At 43.8% G+C, this 18,940-nt stretch overlaps 1 protein-coding gene across 1 annotated transcript in view; it reads right to left on the bottom strand.

Annotated features, from left to right (window-relative positions):
- The window catches only part of SLC35F1 (solute carrier family 35 member F1), a 687,614-nt gene that overhangs the window by 43,077 nt on the left and 625,597 nt on the right, over nt 1-18,940 (bottom strand). Inside the window, exon 4 of the mRNA XM_073675924.1 lies at nt 4,354-4,513. Coding sequence (XP_073532025.1) covers nt 4,354-4,513 — 160 coding nt within the window. The remainder of the gene's footprint in view (nt 1-4,353; nt 4,514-18,940) is intronic.

Raw genomic sequence — 18,940 nt, 5'->3', positions numbered from 1 at the left:
TAGAATTGTGTAAAACTAACAAAGCATATTGAAGTGTCTCCAATAAAGTGGTTGACCATTTCATATAATTTTGTGATTATTGCATCAGGCAATTGAGACATTGGAGCCAATTCATCTAAGCTTTTACATCAGAAAAGTGTCGTAAAAGTGTTAAAAAGTTGCAAAAATTTTGCACAAGAAATTGTGCAAAAGTTTGAATGAACTCCATCAAAAAGGGCAGAGCTGGGGAGGAGCTGGGGTGGTACATGGCTACGGCTATGAATTTGGTGCCTTCTACTCCAGCCAGACTGTCGTAAGTGCAAACCAGCCCCATTTTTTTTACAACAGTACAGTAATGTACATTTATCTAAGCAGGAAAAAAAAGGCAATGTTTCAGACAAAAATTTGTCTTTGTCAAGCGAAATATAAACACAAACAGGAAAAACTGTTTAGCCAATGGGCTACTACTTTTTCCTCTTTCCATTGATCCGTTGTTGTAGAAACACTGCATAATCTAAATGTCGCGTATTCAAATCTCATAGGAAAAGAAAAAATATTAATTTAAGATTAATATTATTTAGGCACAACTCTATCATGGAGAGGCAATGTGATTCAAAGTGGAAGGTAGAATGTAGAACTGCAATGTCTGTCAGAAGCCGTAGGCGCAAAAATGCTACGTCAGACAGACTTGGTGCTCGCTACTCCTTCTGGTAGATTCCAGCGTTACCCCAGCATTCGCCACTTAACCACTGTACAGGGATCTGGTCTTACAACAGGGTCCACTGGATTGCTTCCACAGAATGGCCACTCTCAGGAGCAGCAAACCAGAGGCAAGAGAAGTCTAGGTAGCTAGGTCAAAACCAGAAAAGGACGTTGACAGAAATCAAACACTGTTAGATGTCAGGTATTAGTCAGAGTGTAGTCAAGCAAGCCGAGGTTGGGACATGGGAGTAACAGAATAGAACAAGGTCAAGTTACAAGGTGAGTCAATAACAGATATCCACAAACAAGCAAACACCAGAGTCCAGGGTGCTTGAAGGCACAATATATGGCAACCGAAGCAGGAGGCTATGAATATATATAAAGGGTGTGATACTGCCCACTAGGCCAGAGCAGGGAGATGATTACACCTGCTGGGCTTTTAGACAGTAGCACACCTATTAGCTTGGCTGAGCAGAACCACAGTTCTCATCCAAACTAATCCCTGGATGGACAGTAACGGCACTATTAGATCCTACATCTCCCTTACACCACGAATATGGCAGCACCTGGTGATTAAAGCAGATGAATCTGCAGCACATCTGGGTGAAGATATTATAGCAATATCATTGTCCACTTTTAGGCAGCTATTGATGACACTATACCTGTAAGGGTGTGTTGGGGGTAATTCATGCCCTTCATCCCTTCCTAATGATCTAGGTATGCTCTTGTTGTAATGTGTATAAGGTTTTATGATTGTTAAAATCGTGAATAATTTAAATGTATTTTATTGACATTGACAGGCTATAGTATTGTATTGTATTACATGACTAAATAGGGATAGTGTAAGGATAAGCAGTAAACATGTAGGTATAGGATTGACATTAGGCATAAGCTAAAAATTTAGATAGTGCAGTTGTGGACACAATTGAGATAGGAAGTGTGAAGTGACAGTGATGACACAGGTAAAAGTTCTAAGTATAACTCCGGTGTGAGAGGGGCTTAGTTCATGTGTTTAGGGAATTTCCCAGTTGGGAGGGGCATAGTTAAGATAAGGGAGAAAGCATTTCCTGTCAGAGTTCAGTTCAGTTAGAGGCAGTGAAGTGACTAGTGTGAGGTCCAAGCCCAGGTGCATTGAGCTGCTAGAACAGCATGTGTCAGTCGCGCAAGGCAGTGGGAGGCCAAACTGAAATCTATAATGGATATTCCTGTAACGTCTGGAGCCTAAGGCTTGGGCCAGGCACCAAGGTGTGGGCCTGGTCTTCTGACATCTTGAGGTCTGTGGACGTGGAATTACGTGGGGAGCAGATGGCCGGTCCCGGGTGCACTGCCAGAATGGACAGCGAATCCCTGAGGCTGATGGAGACAGCGGGTTTAGTGTTAATCCAGAATGAACGTGCCCTATCACACCTGTATCTACCTGATGAACTTGGACTGTTAAGTAAAAGTTTAAATGTTGCAAAAAACCTGGTGTCCCGCGGCTCCTGAGGACAGAAGCCTAGAAGAAGCAGAGATCTACAGCTCACAAGTGAGTGAGATGCACCCCACAACCTACAGCACACTGGGACTGGGACATCCCCTGTCTGTAAAGTGCCAGAGTGAAACCGGACAGCAGCTCGGTCATGCCTACCGCTCTGCAGCACTTTACATACCCATGAGAGTAAACACCCCAATAACGACAACTCACGAAATTATCACAAACTCTAGTAAAGGCCGCCCTATTAGCTCCAAATTGAACAGAGTTACTGTTTGTTTTTGTTCCAAAAAACATATCTCAAAACGATCATCTCTGTAATGTAGCGTTTAGTTATAGGGTTTTAGTTGTAGCCACATGAACGGATCCAAGACCAAGTCTACACCTGCGAGTGACGATCAACGTCTTATCATCATGTGTCAGAGAAAACTAAGTGACATGTCACAACAGTCAGTCACACAATTGGGACTATGTATGCTTGCTTTAATAACACTGACATATAACCATTATCACAATGCGTTGGGACCTTACTTCATCATAGGAGTTACAAAAGTCAATCAGCGACAACAGAATTCAGGCACAAGTCCATTGGCTCAAGAACAATCCTAGCAACCAAATAACAGGACAATTCACCAATCACCATTCCTCCACCGATACTATCAAAAACAGATACAATAAAACAGCATTGAGAAGAGTGATATCTTAATGAGGTACATTTTATGTTAAGCATATAATATAGTGACAGAAAGGGTAATTAGATTGAAAAAAAAAGGAAAAAGAGGAAGGAAAACAAACAAAAGAAGGTGGAATGGAGAACAAGAAAACACAGAACAAAATCCTATATACCAACCAAGCGAGTCCAATAAAAATGAACTTTTAGTGTTATACCTTTCACTTTTATCACATTCCCCTCCATACTTACATTAGAAAATTACTACTGAAATTCCACCTGAAAGATATAATATATACAGCACACAACATTAGGTGAAGGATTACAACTTGGATTCCATATTGAGATGATTTCAGCTCACCTTGCCCAACCTGCTAATCCACATAATTTCCCTTCCTTTCAACATTCTACCCCTCCCCGTCTTTTGGGGGGTGCACTATTGATCACTTGATACCTGAGCTGTCTCACGTTATGCTTCTTTTCCCAGATATGCCTAGGTACATGATATTCAATTCTCTTCATTCTAATATTTGATGTTTGCTGGCCAGTGCATTATTTCACGGGTTGTGTAGCCTCACCCACATATTGTAGCCCACAGTGGCAATAATTACATAGACAGCAAAATCAGTGCTGCATGTAAAGTAACCATTTATTTTAAAACTCTTTCCCAATTCGGGGTGTCTAAAGGTATCACCTCTTGATAATAATGTTATAATTGCAACAAGATAAGCCGGGGAAGTCCCATAATTTGGTTTAGTCAGAAATATTTGCTGCGTTCACCCAAGTCCACCTTAATCAACTTGTCATGTAGATATTTTGCTCTACGATATGTCATGAGTGGAGGATCACAAAACTTCTCAATTTCTGGGCGAGAATCACGGACTATTGGCCAAAATGACTATCTGACTACAATATTAACAAAATGTAGATACAAAGGGAATTCATTTCTCCTCAACTCTCCACCTATCTAAGGATCTTAAAGTTCTTTCCAACTCATCCTGTGGGTACCCCCTCACTCTAAAATTAATCTTCATTTCCCCCTTGTGTCTCGCTCTACGTTGGACGTCAGTCACAATTCGATAGTATTCACCCTTTTCGTACTGATTATTCAGGAGGGACTTCATAGCTGTTCGAGGTTGAAAACTATCATATAGTAGAATTGAATTTCTAGGAGTTTCTTTTTTATACAAGCCCTTCAAAAAATGTCCATTATGGACAACAAAGGATGGATCAATTGGAGAGGGAAGAAGTAGTGGGCCATCAGTTCACTTGTTTGTTTAATACTCTTGGCAAAGGCAATATTTTGGCTAAAACATTACCTTTTTGCCTGATTATGTGTTTTGACCAATAAAGAACTTGATTATGGGATTGTTATGATGCCTTAGATGCATTTTTCTGTGGATAAATTGGTATTCAGGTGGGTTTTCAAGCCAAGAAAGCACAGATCCAGAGGTGTGGTGCATGGGAAGTATATAAGAAGATTGTAGTGCAGTTGGGTAAGAGCATTAATAAGTGTAACAATAAGATTTACCTTCCTTTTGTTGCCTTCCCATAAGCACATCAGCTCCTGCCATGCACCCTATTCCTAAGATACAAGCTACTGCCCCAATGAAGTGTAGAATCTTATATCGCACCAGTAAGAAAAACCAGGACAGTAGTATGACGACAGGGATCACAAAACAATTAAGTAACTGCAAAAAAAGAAAACAGAATAGTAATTACTGTACAATATCTATAACAAACATTGTAAATAGTTGGCTTACAACATGACTTATATTAATATAGATATAATATGGCACCTGACAAGAATAGTAGCCAAGCTCCAATGCAAAAGTAACAGCTCCACTATTACATCGTATCATAGAAGGTTAGAGATGAGCGGATCTTTTGAAATTTGAGTTCGACAACTTTTCCCCAAAAATTAGATATGCGGTGAATAAATTTGTGTGAATCTCAATACTGGAAAGTTTGTATTTGCTTGGAAAATACATGGGGTGGATGGGGGGAGAGGAGAGAGAGGACCCCACTAACCATAAGAGCTTATACTCTACAGGCGAGAGAGAGAGGAGCCCGCTGACCAAAAATGGTTACACTTTATAGGAGAAGGAGACTGACCCAGTGACACTGGAGATGGAAAACAACTCTGCTCTACAAACTGTGTTCCAATGGGAACCCCTAATCTGTGATGGCCCAGGTACTTCCTACCACTGTACTGTACTATATATGATTATCCGCCAGATGTCGTAGCTGCAGGGCATTACGGGGAGGCCTGCACGGTAACACAAAATAATGGTAGCCCGTTTTCTGATGCTTCAGCAGTGTGAGAAATGGTGCTGAGCTTGTTTTTTTTTTTGGCAAACCGCAAATTGAATCTCAAAATGATTGAATTTTCGTGAAACAGCAAATTTCAGGACATTTGACTTGAACTTGATTTTCCACTGGTCGATCCGCTCATCTCTATATAGGATCTAATTACAGTATGAAAATGAATTATTCACTTGTACACTGTGTGCATAATTATTAGACAAGTGAGTATTTGACCATATCATCATTTTTATGCAGATTTTCTAACTCCAAGCTGTATAAACTTGAATGCTTATTGGATGAAGCAGATCAGGTGATGTGTATTTGTGTAATGAAGGAGGGTGAGGCTTGAAGATACAACATCCTTTATCAAGGTGTGCAGAATTATTAGGCAGCTTGTTTTCCTCTGGCAAAATGGGTCAAAAAAGAGGTTTAACTGACCCTGAAAAGTCAAAAATTATTAAAAGTGTTACAGAGGGATGCAGCACTATTGAAATTACTAAGATATTGGGGCGTGATAACAGAACCATCAAAAGTTTTGTTGAAAATAGTCATCAGGTCACAAAAAAAAGTTGAGAAAAAAAACTGCCAAAGATTTGAGAAGAATCAGTCATGAAGTGACCAGGACCCCATTATCCTCCAGTGTAGTCACATTCCAGATTTGCAATCTCTTTAGAGTGCCCAGAAGTACAAGGTGATCAGTGTTAAAAGATATGGCCAATGTAAGGAAGGCTGAAACGCCTACACTATTGAAAAAGGCACAGAAGTTAAAACATCAAGACTGGGCCAAGAAATATCTGACTACAGATTTTTCAAAGGTTTTATGGACTGATGAGATGAGAGTGACTCTTGATGGTCCAGATGGATGAGCCCATGCCTGGTTCAGTAACTGGCACAGACCTCCACTTTGAAGATGGAAGGCTTATGACTGTAATTGGGAAAAATAGTGGCTATATTGGATACTGGTATATATATATATATATATATATATATATTTTTAATTGTTAGAAATGTATTTTTGTACATTTTCAGTTGTTTGGTTATTATTCTCACTTTAACTGATGAAAGGAAACAATTGAGATAAGACAATTTACATGTTTCAGTTAGTTGCATAATAATTCTACGTACTAAAAGTTCCCCAATAAATATGCACACACAGATATTCTCCTAAGAAAGAGAAAACCCCTTTTTTACTTTCTTAAAAATTCAGGTTTATTAACCTTTTGCATTGACCAACATAACTGTAGTTATTCAATAATAACAATTAATCATGAAAAAAACAAATTGTATACTAATTGTGCACACAGCTATGTTAATGATGATCACAACATTGTTTAATTAGCATGATAAGTCACCATAATTACTGCATTACTGTAAATCACGAATACTGTAAAGTTAGAGCTAGCTGTAGATAGAAATAGTAGATATAAATAATTCCAAGAGATTTTTTCATAACCCAAAAGAATTAAACACAGCATAACCTACACTTTACACATAATGCTGGAGAAACAGGGAACCTGTATCAAATTCTAGAAAGAACAAATATTACCTAAGTCAGTCAACAACTTTTTATCTATGAGGGAACCCTACAAAACATCTCCCCACAAATATTAAATCAGTCAAACGTGGAATGCTTTGGGTCCTGATGCACCATTCTTCATCGCTGTTTAGTGATCATGAGACTTTCAATGGTCAGACAATTATCGCCTGTGAATAGGTGATAAATGTCATTCATAGGAAAACCCTTTAAGAACAAAGAGCCTGATTCATTAAGGAGAACCTGCCAGCATCCTTTTGCTAAATTACTTACAGACATGGCCATTACTTAGCAAAACACCGCTGACAGGTTCTCTTTAAGACTGGTATTGTGCACGTCAGTCCCAATGAAAGGACTGCTAGAATAAAATGTGCCTAAAGGCTCCCATACATATTAGACTAATGTTGGCTGAACGCACCAATATTGACGGATTCGGCTGACGGTCTAATGTGTATGGGTGTGCCGGTCAACTGATGGTGGGGAGAGATGTCGATCGCGCATTTCCTATTTTGGACTTCCGATCGCATTGTTCTCACTGAGATAACGTCTCAGTTGCTGACGTGTAGGTCGACGGCTTTCTCTTAGAGAACACAGAAGCACTCAGCCGAGCAAGTGTTCCTGTGTGGGATGGTCGGCTAAAATGGTTGTTGACCAAATGATCGGCCGAAGCATCGTTAGGCCGACAGCCATCGAATGTCACCATGTTTTTGCCACCTAATGTGAGAGTAGCATAGTGCAGAAACCCTGATTCCAGCAATATGTCACTTACTAGGCTGCATAATCAGCAGCAGATTATCATAATAGGATTAGTAAACCAGCTGCCAGGTACTCAAGCATATTCATGAGCTTTGTATAACCCCACCCCGACCACTGATTGGCAGCTTTCTGTGTACATGGGTAGAAAGCTGCCAATCAGTGATGTGGGCAGAGTTATACAGAGCTCAGTATTCAGAAAACTGGTAGATCAGCAGCAGATAAAACAGTGATTTTATCAAAACTGCAGCAAGCAGCCCAGTAAATGACACAACGCTGGAATCAGGGTCTCTTAACCTACATTAGGCTGCTCTCAGTGTAGGTGAAAGAACATGACAGAACAACTTTAAGAGGTGCATACCACAGAATTGGACTCATATTACAAATGGAGTGCGCCTCCGCCAGGAATGTACTTCGGTCAGGCTTAATTAGACAGTCAGGCTTCACAACGCTCCACGCTACACACTGCCCCTCTTTGGCAAAGCTGATCGGAACAAGTGTAAAACCGCCAAATGTCACATTATTTTTGGGACAACTCAAGAGTTGCGCTATGTGATGTCAGTGCTGCAGACAATACAAGACACTGGGAGTAGCTATGGAGACTCAGCTCTGGACCTGAGGACGGAGAGTAAAACCTGTTTGTTTTTTATAACAAACTGCGCCTGGGGACAGGGATTTTTTAAAATGGATAATCCCTTTGAGCATTTGAGGCCAATTTCAGACAGGCACAATATGTCCACAACTCCCACTTTGTTCTGCTGAACTAATTGTAAGTCACCATAAAACACAAAGCAAGTTTGGTTCAGTAAAACTGTCCTGTATCCTGGTTTGGTAACTTTTAGTATTATGGCCATCTGAAACCAGCCCACCACGCCATGTAGCCCACTGGAAACTTAACGCATGCAACAATAAGCTGCTTTAGGAATTAACGATCGCTTGAACCAACAAGTCAGTTAAGCAACCTCCAAATAATGGTGATAACCTCTTGTAATGGTATTGTATCAGAATATTTAGCCTTTTTGCGATTAAGTATTTAATTAGTGAAAAGTTACAGAAGCTCAGCGTGTTGGTAAAGCTTTTCATAGAATGTTCTTGATACATTGACTGAATAATTAATTTATCGTGACTCTGTTTCCATGGCAACAAGCCGAATGAATGAGGGGAAAAGGCATAATTTCTACCTGTTTTGTTTGAAACTTCGCAGTCTAGTTAATAGATGTAACAAAATAGATCCATTGTCAGGAAGCATCAAATAAAAATCCAAAGCTACTGCTCTGACATCAAAAGCTTCTTAATAAGTCCGGAGCTGTTCTCTAGTGACAGGTGCTAAAAGTGGAGAACATGCCACAGGTAATTGGAGTGATGATATACTGCACATCCAGAGCTCCTGCTGTGTCGAGGCTTGGCGTAATATCATAGTGTCATCTTTATTAGCCTGTCTGCTGTTATATATATTTTAAAATTTCTTTAGACCTACCTGTCTGTCAGCCGATATAGGAGACATATCAATTTATGGATCATGTACTCTTTGGGATGAATATACATAAAACTGTTTTCCCACCACAGTGAGAGTAATCTAGCCAGCGTGTCCACCCAGGTTCTCATGAGTAAAACAAATAAAAAGTAAGGTATCTTCAATTCAGCGTCATCTGAGATATAAGAGATGACTCACATCTGGATAGAGTCCTACAAGAGGTCATACCTGATGTCATTAAAGGGATTGTCCTGTCATATGATATTGATGATCTATCCTCAACCCTGGGAGACCCCACCGATAGTGCTAGCATCTCCGGAGGCAGTTATAGGTAAACATCGAACGAAGCTACACGGCTCAGCACAATGTGTGAAGATTACTGCCTAATGCTGGACTACTTTTGAATACTACTCCTCAAAAGCGCATTTAGTAAGTTTGTTAACTTTTCAGTTTCTTCACAGGAATTAATGCAAATTGGAAGAAAAAAAAATAAAAAGTTACCTTTACTTTTATACAGCCCCAAAGTTTTCATTTTCACAAGGGTAAAAGGAGAAAATGGACCACTTAATTTGTTATGCAATTTCTCCTCAGTAGTATGGTGTCTCATATGTGGTCGGAAACTACTGTTTGGGTATGCGACAGGGTTCGGAAGGGAAGGAGTGCTATTTGGTTTTGGAGTGCAAATTTGTCTTGAACAGATAGCAGATGCTATGTCAAATTTGCTGACCCTTGAGGTGCCAAAACAGCATACACTCCCACAAGTGACACTATTTTTGGAGGGAAGATTGGCTGACATGCTGATTGTATCAGCTGCCTGAACCTGAGCAGGAGCTCAGCATCTATGGACTCTGAGGCAGCTTGAGCCTTTGGTTTTACCCGAAATGTGATATCCTTCCTAGTGCACAGTGCCGTATAGCGATCCTGTTCTGCCGCACATGACTATGCCACGTGAGTGACCCTCTTCTCACGTGCACTACATGACGAGTGGATTGGACATCGTGAGTGGCATCACAAAATGCCACATTGCAAATCGTGCAGCACCTCGTGGTCCCAGGACGCCGTGAGTCACTCCGCGCCACATAGCAGTGTGTTGCGCCGCAGCAAGAGGCACGATGCCAAAAGGTAGAACCCGCAAGCCAGGGTCTCCGGCGAAACTTACAGACTTTTATGCTTGAGAAACTTCCCCCGCTGTGATTGTGACAGCTCCTGCCCATACAGCACGCTTGCTGCAGAGGACCTCTTTGATGGCATCTGATGGTGGTGATGGTGGAAAGGTGGCTGGTGATGGGGAGAGTGGTGGTGCCGCTCACAAAAAAAAACTATGCAATCTCTCCTTGGTTCCTTGTGAGCCTCATTACAGGAAGATATGCATGGCATGTTGAAAGATTTAAAAGGGGAGACAGATTCTTTAGGAGATCGCACAGCACATATTGAAACAAAAATGGCAGAATATGCTTCTTCACATAATGATTTGATAGATGCTAATGCAGACTTAGAAGAAGAGGTTAATTATCTTAAAGATTTGTGATCTGGAAGATAGATCCTGTCTGGACAATGTACAGGTGAGGGGAGTCTCTGAATCTATTCAGGATACAGATCTGGCTAATCACTTTTGTAAATTGCTGCAGTTGGTTATTCCTGAATTAGAACTCCAGGACTTGATAGATAGGATTCATAGAATCCCAAAACCTAAAAATCTTAATCCTGCGTTGCCACGAGACATTCTGGCTAGATTTGATTTTATAAAACTAAGGAAATTTTTCTGCAGAATTTAAGGAAAAAAATGAATTTATCTGACAATTTTCAAAATATATTAGTTTTTCCTCTCAACACTATATTAGTTTTCTATCTCAACACTCTCTAAAAGAAAAGAATTTATGAAAGTGGCTGAAATCCTGAGAGGTAATAATATTATATATAGATGGGGAGTTCCTGTTAAAATTATGATTTTTTATTCAGGGTCAACATATGTATGTCAAACACCATTGCAAGCAGAAAACTTGCTCCAAAAATGGAATCTGCAATCTTGTCTTCAATTAATGGCAATCAGAAAAAACTAGATCCAGAATGGTGAAAGAGCTAAAGTGCTTGCACTAACATTTTTTTAAGGGCAAGGAGTCACAGTAGTCCTGCTGGACTTTCAGGCTATAATGGATCTGAGAGTTTATATTGTACATTTCACATGCATTTTTAAGCATGTATTGTTCCATTTCCCCAAGAGGCAGTTTGTCTGCCTAATTGCAAAGTTTTTTGTTTTTTTTTGGGGGGGGGGGGAGGTTTAGATTTTCTTTTATGTTATATGTCTGTTTGTTATGTCATAAGTCTCAGCATAAATTTCAGGGAGTATAGCTATCCCTATTTGAATCATGAGTTTGCACTTGCTGTCCATTAATGTAAAGGGGCTAAATTCCCCGGCTAAAAGATCTATGGCCTGGAAAGAAATTATTAGATCTAAATGTGATATAGCATGTACATAGGAATCACATTTATTAGATAATGAGAACTCAAGGATGAAACATAAAACATTTCCGTATATGTTTTTTTGCAAACATGTCTGGGGGGAAAAAAGGCAAGAGTTTGTATTTTTATCAAAGTCTCCATTGTGTTTAAACAAATTAAGTGATCCTGAGGGTAGATTTGTTATCTTAGTATGTAGTATAGATAATGCGATATATACGATAGCTACTTTATATGCCCCAAATAACTCTCAAATATAATTTTTTCAGAAATTTTTACAAAAGTTTAAAGAATTTGCACAGGATTTTCAAATCATATGCGGGGATTTTAATATTCCTGTATCAAGGACTATACATTGCTCTTCATTAAGAGCTACTAGGAAAGAGCTTGGCCCATTAACAATGCAATACCACTTGCATGATATATGGAGATATTTATATGCCAGTATTATTCCTTTCACCTAGACACCATTCATATAGCAGAATTGATTATTTTCTACTTGACAGTAAAATTTTAGGTAACTGTGTGGATTCAATGATAGGCGTGGCATCATGGTCAGATCATGCTCCTATTTCTCTAACAGTGAAGAATCAATACGCTGCAGCTAGATTCCCTACATGGCGCTTAAATACCCATTTACTATTGGATGCTGATTTTATTAAAGCAGTAAAGGAAAATTTTACATAATATTTTGTTAATAATGATAATGGGATGGTGTCAGATGAAAGTATATGGTTGGCACATAAGACGGTCATTAGAGGAATTATTAAAAAATGTGCATCCTTCATAAAGAGAAATTCGGAAAATGCTTTCAATGATTTAATTTCCAAAATTCAACAACTGGAAAAAATAAATAAAGTCTCTCGTTCGAAACAAATTCTGGATAGTTTATCAAAACTCAGATTCCAACGTCGATGTAGGTTATTACTTTATATGAGAACGACTTAAGGAAATCTAAATCTAGATTTTACAACTTGGGGGATAGAGCAGGTGCTTTATTGGCTAAAAGAATAAAATGAAAGAAGCTCAAACAAAAATAGAGTTTCTAGAAGGCCCAAATAAATTAGTTATATGGAATCAGATAGAAATAGCGTAAAAATTTGCGGATTATTATTATAAACTCTACGATTTAAAAGAAGATCTTGTTACTAGATAACCAAATAAGGAAAGCATATAGTCATATCTTGGGAAATTGAACCTTCCTCAAATCTCTACAAAACAATTGGGGTATCTTAATGCACCTTTTTCCATGCAGGAAATCCAAAATATTACAAAAACTTTTGAAAATAATTCATTTTCTGGCCCAGATGGGTTGTGACTAGTGTTGAGCCACCCCCGTAGTGTTCGAGTTCGGTTCGGTTCGTCGAACACCCGTGTGTTCGCCGAACTGTTTGTCGAACTGTTCGTCGAACACCTTCGAACACCGTTAAAACCAATGGCAGGCAAACAAAAACACATAGAAACACACAGAAAACACCTTCAAAGTTGTCCAAAAGCTGACAAACTGCTCAGAAGACATAACTAACACATGGAAAAGTGACAAGTACATATAGTCATGCGAAAATAAAAGAGGTGGAGGAGTAAAAGGAGGGGGAGACACAGATATAGGCATGTCATGCCCTTCTAAAATCCAAAAAGTGAGAAGCCGACACGGCCAGTCCGTTCCTGCCCGTGCCACCTCCGTGTCGCCGGGTTTGTGCCAGAGCCGCGGTGGACCCTGACGGCCAGCCCCCCTCTCCTAATACTGGTGCCTGTCCGCTGGTGGGTCGAGCCCCCCGCGGTGGGGGGGGAGTAACATCTGCAGAAGAAAGACCATCTTCCAGCCAAACTAACATGTCGACTTCTTTTCGTGGACAATGTGATACGATCCCTTTGTTACGGACACGCCCATCGCTACAAATTCCAGATGAGGCACAAAAACAGCAGGTGCTTCAGCGGATATCAAGTGCTCCTTCAAGTGGGCTCTCCTCCACCTCAACTTCAACATCACAAATACTCCAGTCCTCAGAGGTGTCACCCCAATCGCACTTGCTTCCTCACAGCTCCCAAGTCTCCAGCTGCCCGTCTGAGTATGGGGTAACACAGATGGTTGAGTCTGCACAGCTGTTTACTCATACTATAGCCTGGGAAACGGAGGTCTGCTCCAGAGCTTCTGTTAATCCAGACGAGGAAATGATCTGCACTGATGCCCAGAATCTTTATAAGTCGGATCCAGGACCAGATGAAGAAGGTTCTGAGCATAATGTAGACCCTCGTTCCCAAACTGTAACTCCTGTTGGTGGAGACAATGATGAAGACGATGATGAGACTCAAATACCTGATTGGAGCGACAACTTGACTTTTCGGTCAGGGCAGGAAGAGGTTGGCTTTGAGGACGACGGGTGTGATAACACACAGGGTGATGATGACAAGGTTGGAGATCCCACTTACTGTCAACCCACAGTCAGCCAGTCGATGAGGTCACCCGGGCTTTTGCCTGGCCTTTGGGATGTCGCGGTGGTCGGCTCCCTGGCCCATACCCTGGGGTCACTCTTTAAAAGGGTGGATAATTGTTAATTTTATAAGAGTTTGTGACACCACCTGTGGTATCTGGTGAGAAGCACCAGCGCTGCAGCAGTCCACTGAGGCCCGTGATAAGGCAGCTCGATGGTATAGCTCTCCACAGGTGGAGCTAGGTCTCAGGGCAGCGTATGCAGGGGGAATGCAGGACAGGCGAGACCCAGCTGGGTCAGAGCAAGAACGGAAACGGACACGGTAGTCACTTCAGTACCTTTTACTGGAGGAAATTCAGGCACATCCTGGAGCACTGTAGGGTGAAGGGTGCATATCAGGATCCTCCCCAATGAGCGGGTGTAGGGCCTCCTGTTTCTTGCCTCTGCGCAGTAAGTTTCTGACCTGCCTGGAGCTAGGCCTAACTTTGTCTCTGTCCTGCGCTGGCTGACCTTGTGGTAGGGCCTTCTCTTGAAGTTCACGCTCCCAGTATGCGGGGCCTAAGCGTCTCCTGGCTCTGTTACGTATCAGCACCTTAGCGATCCTGGGACTTGTAGTTCTCCAGGGATTCCGGTTATGCCTTACTGGGTCATAGAGATCCCGGTAAGCTCGGATCCGGTGTCCGGTAAATGCTTCAGGGTGAGCTGGTTAAGCTCCTCTGCCCCTTATGTACTAACTCGCCACTCGCCTTCGGCCTTCTCGGGCCCTCAATAGGCTATACACACTAACGGCAGCTTGCCGCGCTTCACCGATCTTATGACGCCGGCACACCTTAAGCTCTATCTGGGTTCCCTGAATCTAGCTAGCAGGAGCCTCGTGCTCCACTGCTGAACTATTAACTGAGTTCTCTAGACTAGACTGAGCTCCACTGCACACTGACCTCTCTTAGGCTTCTCTACTGCAGGAACTCTTCAGAGGAACTGAACTGCCTAGCTCCACCTTCCCTATTTATATCCCTAACGGGCTCCCTCTGTTGGTCTGAGGTGGAAGGTGGAGATGTGTGAATGTTTATGGGGGCCTCTTGTGGAGGATTCCATCAATACACTCTTCTAGGATCTGTGATACCAAGCGCAGCGGGGCGTCACAGATGCTATTGACGACGAGGTTAGGTTGCGCCTTCCTGGACAGAGACGGAGTACTGGAAGCACGTCAACAACTGCATCCTCAACCACAACTCCGCCTCTGACCACAAGTCGTAGTGGCTCTTCAGGTCGCATGGGCTCTAAGCCTTGCATAGCCTGGGCATTTATTCAGATCGATAAGGATGACCCAACTCGTGTTATCTGTAATATTTGTCACCAAAAGCTAAGTAGAGGCCAAAAAATCCATAGTTTGAGTACTTCATGCATGTACCGTCACATGGATATGAAGCATAAGTTGCAGTGGGAAGCTCACTGTGCTACAATGCGGCCTAGCAGGCTGGGCCAACCACCGTCTGCCCCATCTTGTGCATCCGCGGCCTCTTCATCCTCTGTGACTGGGGGGACAGCAGTCACACATGTTTTTGGACGCAGACCTGCCACCTCTTTACCTGCAACAGCCAGTGTGATTGGCAGGTCGTCAGTTCATTGGGAAGTGGAAACACCTGCTGGTGTTGAGAGCTCTCTGACATCGAGAGCACCACCTTTGGATCAAGGCAACCTAACATGTCCGCCTGCATCTTCCTCACAGACTGGCAGTTTGCCAGGGACACCCTACTCAACACCGTCAAAGCACAACAGCCAGCCCTCGGTCCCTCAGATGTGGACAAGTAAAAGACCATTTCCTCCTAGCCATGAGAAAGCTAAGAGGTTGAATTTCACCATCTGCAAGCTGTTGGCTACAGAAATGCTGCCTTTCCGCCTGGAGGACACAGTGGATTTTTGAGACCTTATGTCCGTCGCAGTGCCCCAGTACCAGATGCCCAGTCGGCACTACTTCTCAAAGAAAGGTGTGCCTGCGCTCCACCAGCATGTCGCACACAACATCACCGCTTCTTTGAGAAACTCTGTGTGTGACAGGGTGCATTTCACCACAGACACTTGGACGAGTAGGCATGGACAGGGGCGTTACATGTCGCTGACAGGGCACTGGGTAACTATGGTGACAGCAGGACAAGGGGCTGCTGTCCAAGTCTTGCCGTCCCCGCGAGTTGTACGTCAATCCTCTTTATCTAGAAGTTCCTCCACTGCTTCTGCCTCCTCAACCTCCTCTCGGTCCTCCACCTGCACCCAAAGCCTGTCTGGTAATGCCACCTGCTTTCTAACTGCGCACCTCCTTACTATGCTGGCAGCAGGGCTCAACGGCATCAGTGTTTACTTTGAAATGTCTGGGAAATGTGAGTCACACAGCTGAGGACTTGTGGTCAGCTCTGGAGACCCAGTTTCATGAATGGTTGTCTCCACTGGAGCTGCAACCAGGGAAGGCCGTGTGCGACAATGCTGCAAACCTGGGTGCGGCCCTTCGCCGGGGAAATGTTACACACGTGCCTTGTATGGCTCACGTGTTGAACCTGGTTGTCCATAAATTTTTAGCCCACTATCCCGGACTAGATGGCCTTCTGCAGAGGGCACGGTCGCTGTGTGCTCACTTCCGCCGTTCGCATCCCGCAGCTCAACGACTTACATCTCTACAGAAGTCGTTGGGCCTGCCAGTTCACCGGCTGAAATGCGATGTGCCGACACGGTGGAATTCAACTCTGCACATGTTGCAGCGACTGTGGCAGCACCGACAAGCCCTGGTGCAATAGTTTCTGACGTATAGCCTGGGCCAACGAGATCCAGAGGTGGGGCAAATCACACAGCAGGAGTGGTCTCAGATCAGGGACCTATGAAGTTGACGCGCCCCCTGGGCCGTGGGGTACCCGGAGCCGGGCTGGTAGATGCTGGGGGTTGTAGTCACTGTGGCGGTGACCCGGTCCGTGACCCAGGGCGGTCAATCCAACGGTAATTTGTATATATGGATTTTATAATGTCCGACTACGCCACCTGTGGAGTGCGGCCAAAGGGGCCGCCGCTGCGGAACAGTCCTCTGAAGCTGGTGGTTTTGCTGCAATGGTATTATTACTCACCACAGGAAGAGTGTAGCTTCAGGGCAGTGTGGGTGGATGATGGTGGTTGTAGTGCAGGGAGTCAGTAATGAACACAGAGTCCGTGTGATGCAGTCCCAAGATCTTTACTCACAGTTGTTGCAGTCCAGATTACAGGTACCAGAGCTATCTCACCCGTCGTGCTGTGCATACTCAGTGAGGGGCTCAGTCCACCCCCAGATAGCTCCGGAGTACTTATCAGGACCCCCTTCTGTGTGTCCTTTCTCTGGCCTTCTCCCTGCACCTCACACCCAGTGACACTTCTATCCGGTATCCTCGGGCCTTGGCGGGCGACTTGTGTTCCGTCCCCTGGGTCCTATGTGGCTACCTTCTTAGTGAGACTGGTGTGGACTTTTGCCTGCAGTACATGAAATGCTGCAGCCTCCGGTTTCTAGTTGAGCCTTGCTGTTTCTCCTTTAGTTGAGGGACCGGTTCCCGTTATCTGGCCTGACCCCTCTACCTCCTGGTAGCAGCGGGAGTACAGGTGGCCTTCTGCACGGCCCGTAGCCCTAGGGTCCCTTCGGTTCCTGGAGCCTTCCTGCTCCCACTCCTCTCTTCTCTCCTTCAGTCCTGGGCCTCCCAGGCTAGGCCCGCCTCCGGAGCAGAGCTCATGCCGAGCCTCTGCTCCTGTCACTTTTCCTCCTCTGACTGGCTTGCTCTTTCTAAGATGGCTTCCTATTTCTACTCTCCCTGTCATGTGCTCCCCTAAGCTGCTCCCCTAAGCACCCACTACATAGGATCCTCCCACCAGCTAGGGACCTGGGACTGTGCTCTCCCTTAGGAGCAATCTCACCCTAACCCCACTGCGGGTATGTGTTGGATGCAGGTGTTAGGGTCCCGAGCCATACGCCTTCCTTACCTGAGGGTGAGATACCACACCTCTGGGTGAGATGCAGTAACTCTGTGGTGACTGCACCCTCAGGGGCGCCACACACCTTTCTGCACAGTTTTGAAATGGCGACGAAGATGTTTAGTGCTGACGACGATGCCATTATCAGCATAACTATTCCGGTGATTTACATGCTGGAGCACACATTAAACAGAATTCAGAGTCAGGTGGTCGGACAAGAGGAGGTGGAGGAATTAGAGGAGGAGTCGTATGCGGAAGGGATAACATCTCCAAGGTCCAGACGGTTGGCAGCACCAAGGAGGCAGGCATGGGAGGGTGGGGGAGAGGGATTAAACAGGGCGCATGGTAGCAGCCAAACTATTGAGGAAGGTGCAGGAGCCGAGGAAGAAGTGGAGGATGAACTGGCGATGGGCATGGAAGACTCATCAGATGAGGGAGACCTTGATCACATTTCTGTTGTGCGAGGTTGGGGGGAGAGGGCAGAGGAAAGAAGCATGATTCTTACCTCGCTACCAACACAACAAGGACTTGGTCCTCCTGGATGCGCAAGACACATGAGTGCCTTCTTGCTGCACTACCTGCAACATGACCCTCAGATTGCAGAATTCGAAGTAATCTCGACTACTGGGTTGCCACACTCTTAGATCCCCGGTAGAAAAGTAAATTTGCTGAAATAATTCCTGCCATAAAAAGGGATTGACGCATGCAGGAGTATCTGCAGACGGTGTTGCAGAATCTTACATGTGCTTTTCCACAAAACACCAGTGGTGCACGAAGTGAATCTCACAGTTCTAACTTGCCAACCGCGGGACTGTCGAGTCTTCATCACTCAAACCGTAACAGTAACACAGTATCTGCTGGTAACAGCAATTTTGTGAAATCGTTTCACCACTTTTTTAGACCATCCTTTGCAAGGCCACAGGAGACAAGAAGTCTGACACATAGTCAATGCCTAGAGAGGATGGTGCAGGAGTATCTCCAAGTGAACATCGAAGCCATGCCTGTGTCACTGGACCCTTGCTCATTTTGGTATTCCAATCTGGAAAAATGGCCAGAGCTCGCCACTCACGCCTTGGAGATCTTGTCATGCCCTGCAGCCAGTGTTCTCTCTGAACGTGTGTTCAGCGCTGCTGATGGTGTGCTGACAGATAAGCGCACGCGGCTGTCCACTGAGAATGTAGACAGA

This window comes from Phyllobates terribilis, unplaced genomic scaffold (assembly GCF_046119375.1).
Source record: "Phyllobates terribilis strain yellow unplaced genomic scaffold, ASM4611937v1 Scaffold_3__8_contigs__length_932513732, whole genome shotgun sequence".
Classification (NCBI taxonomy): Eukaryota; Metazoa; Chordata; class Amphibia; order Anura; family Dendrobatidae; genus Phyllobates; species Phyllobates terribilis.
This window is presented reverse-complemented; position numbering and strand designations above follow the sequence as displayed.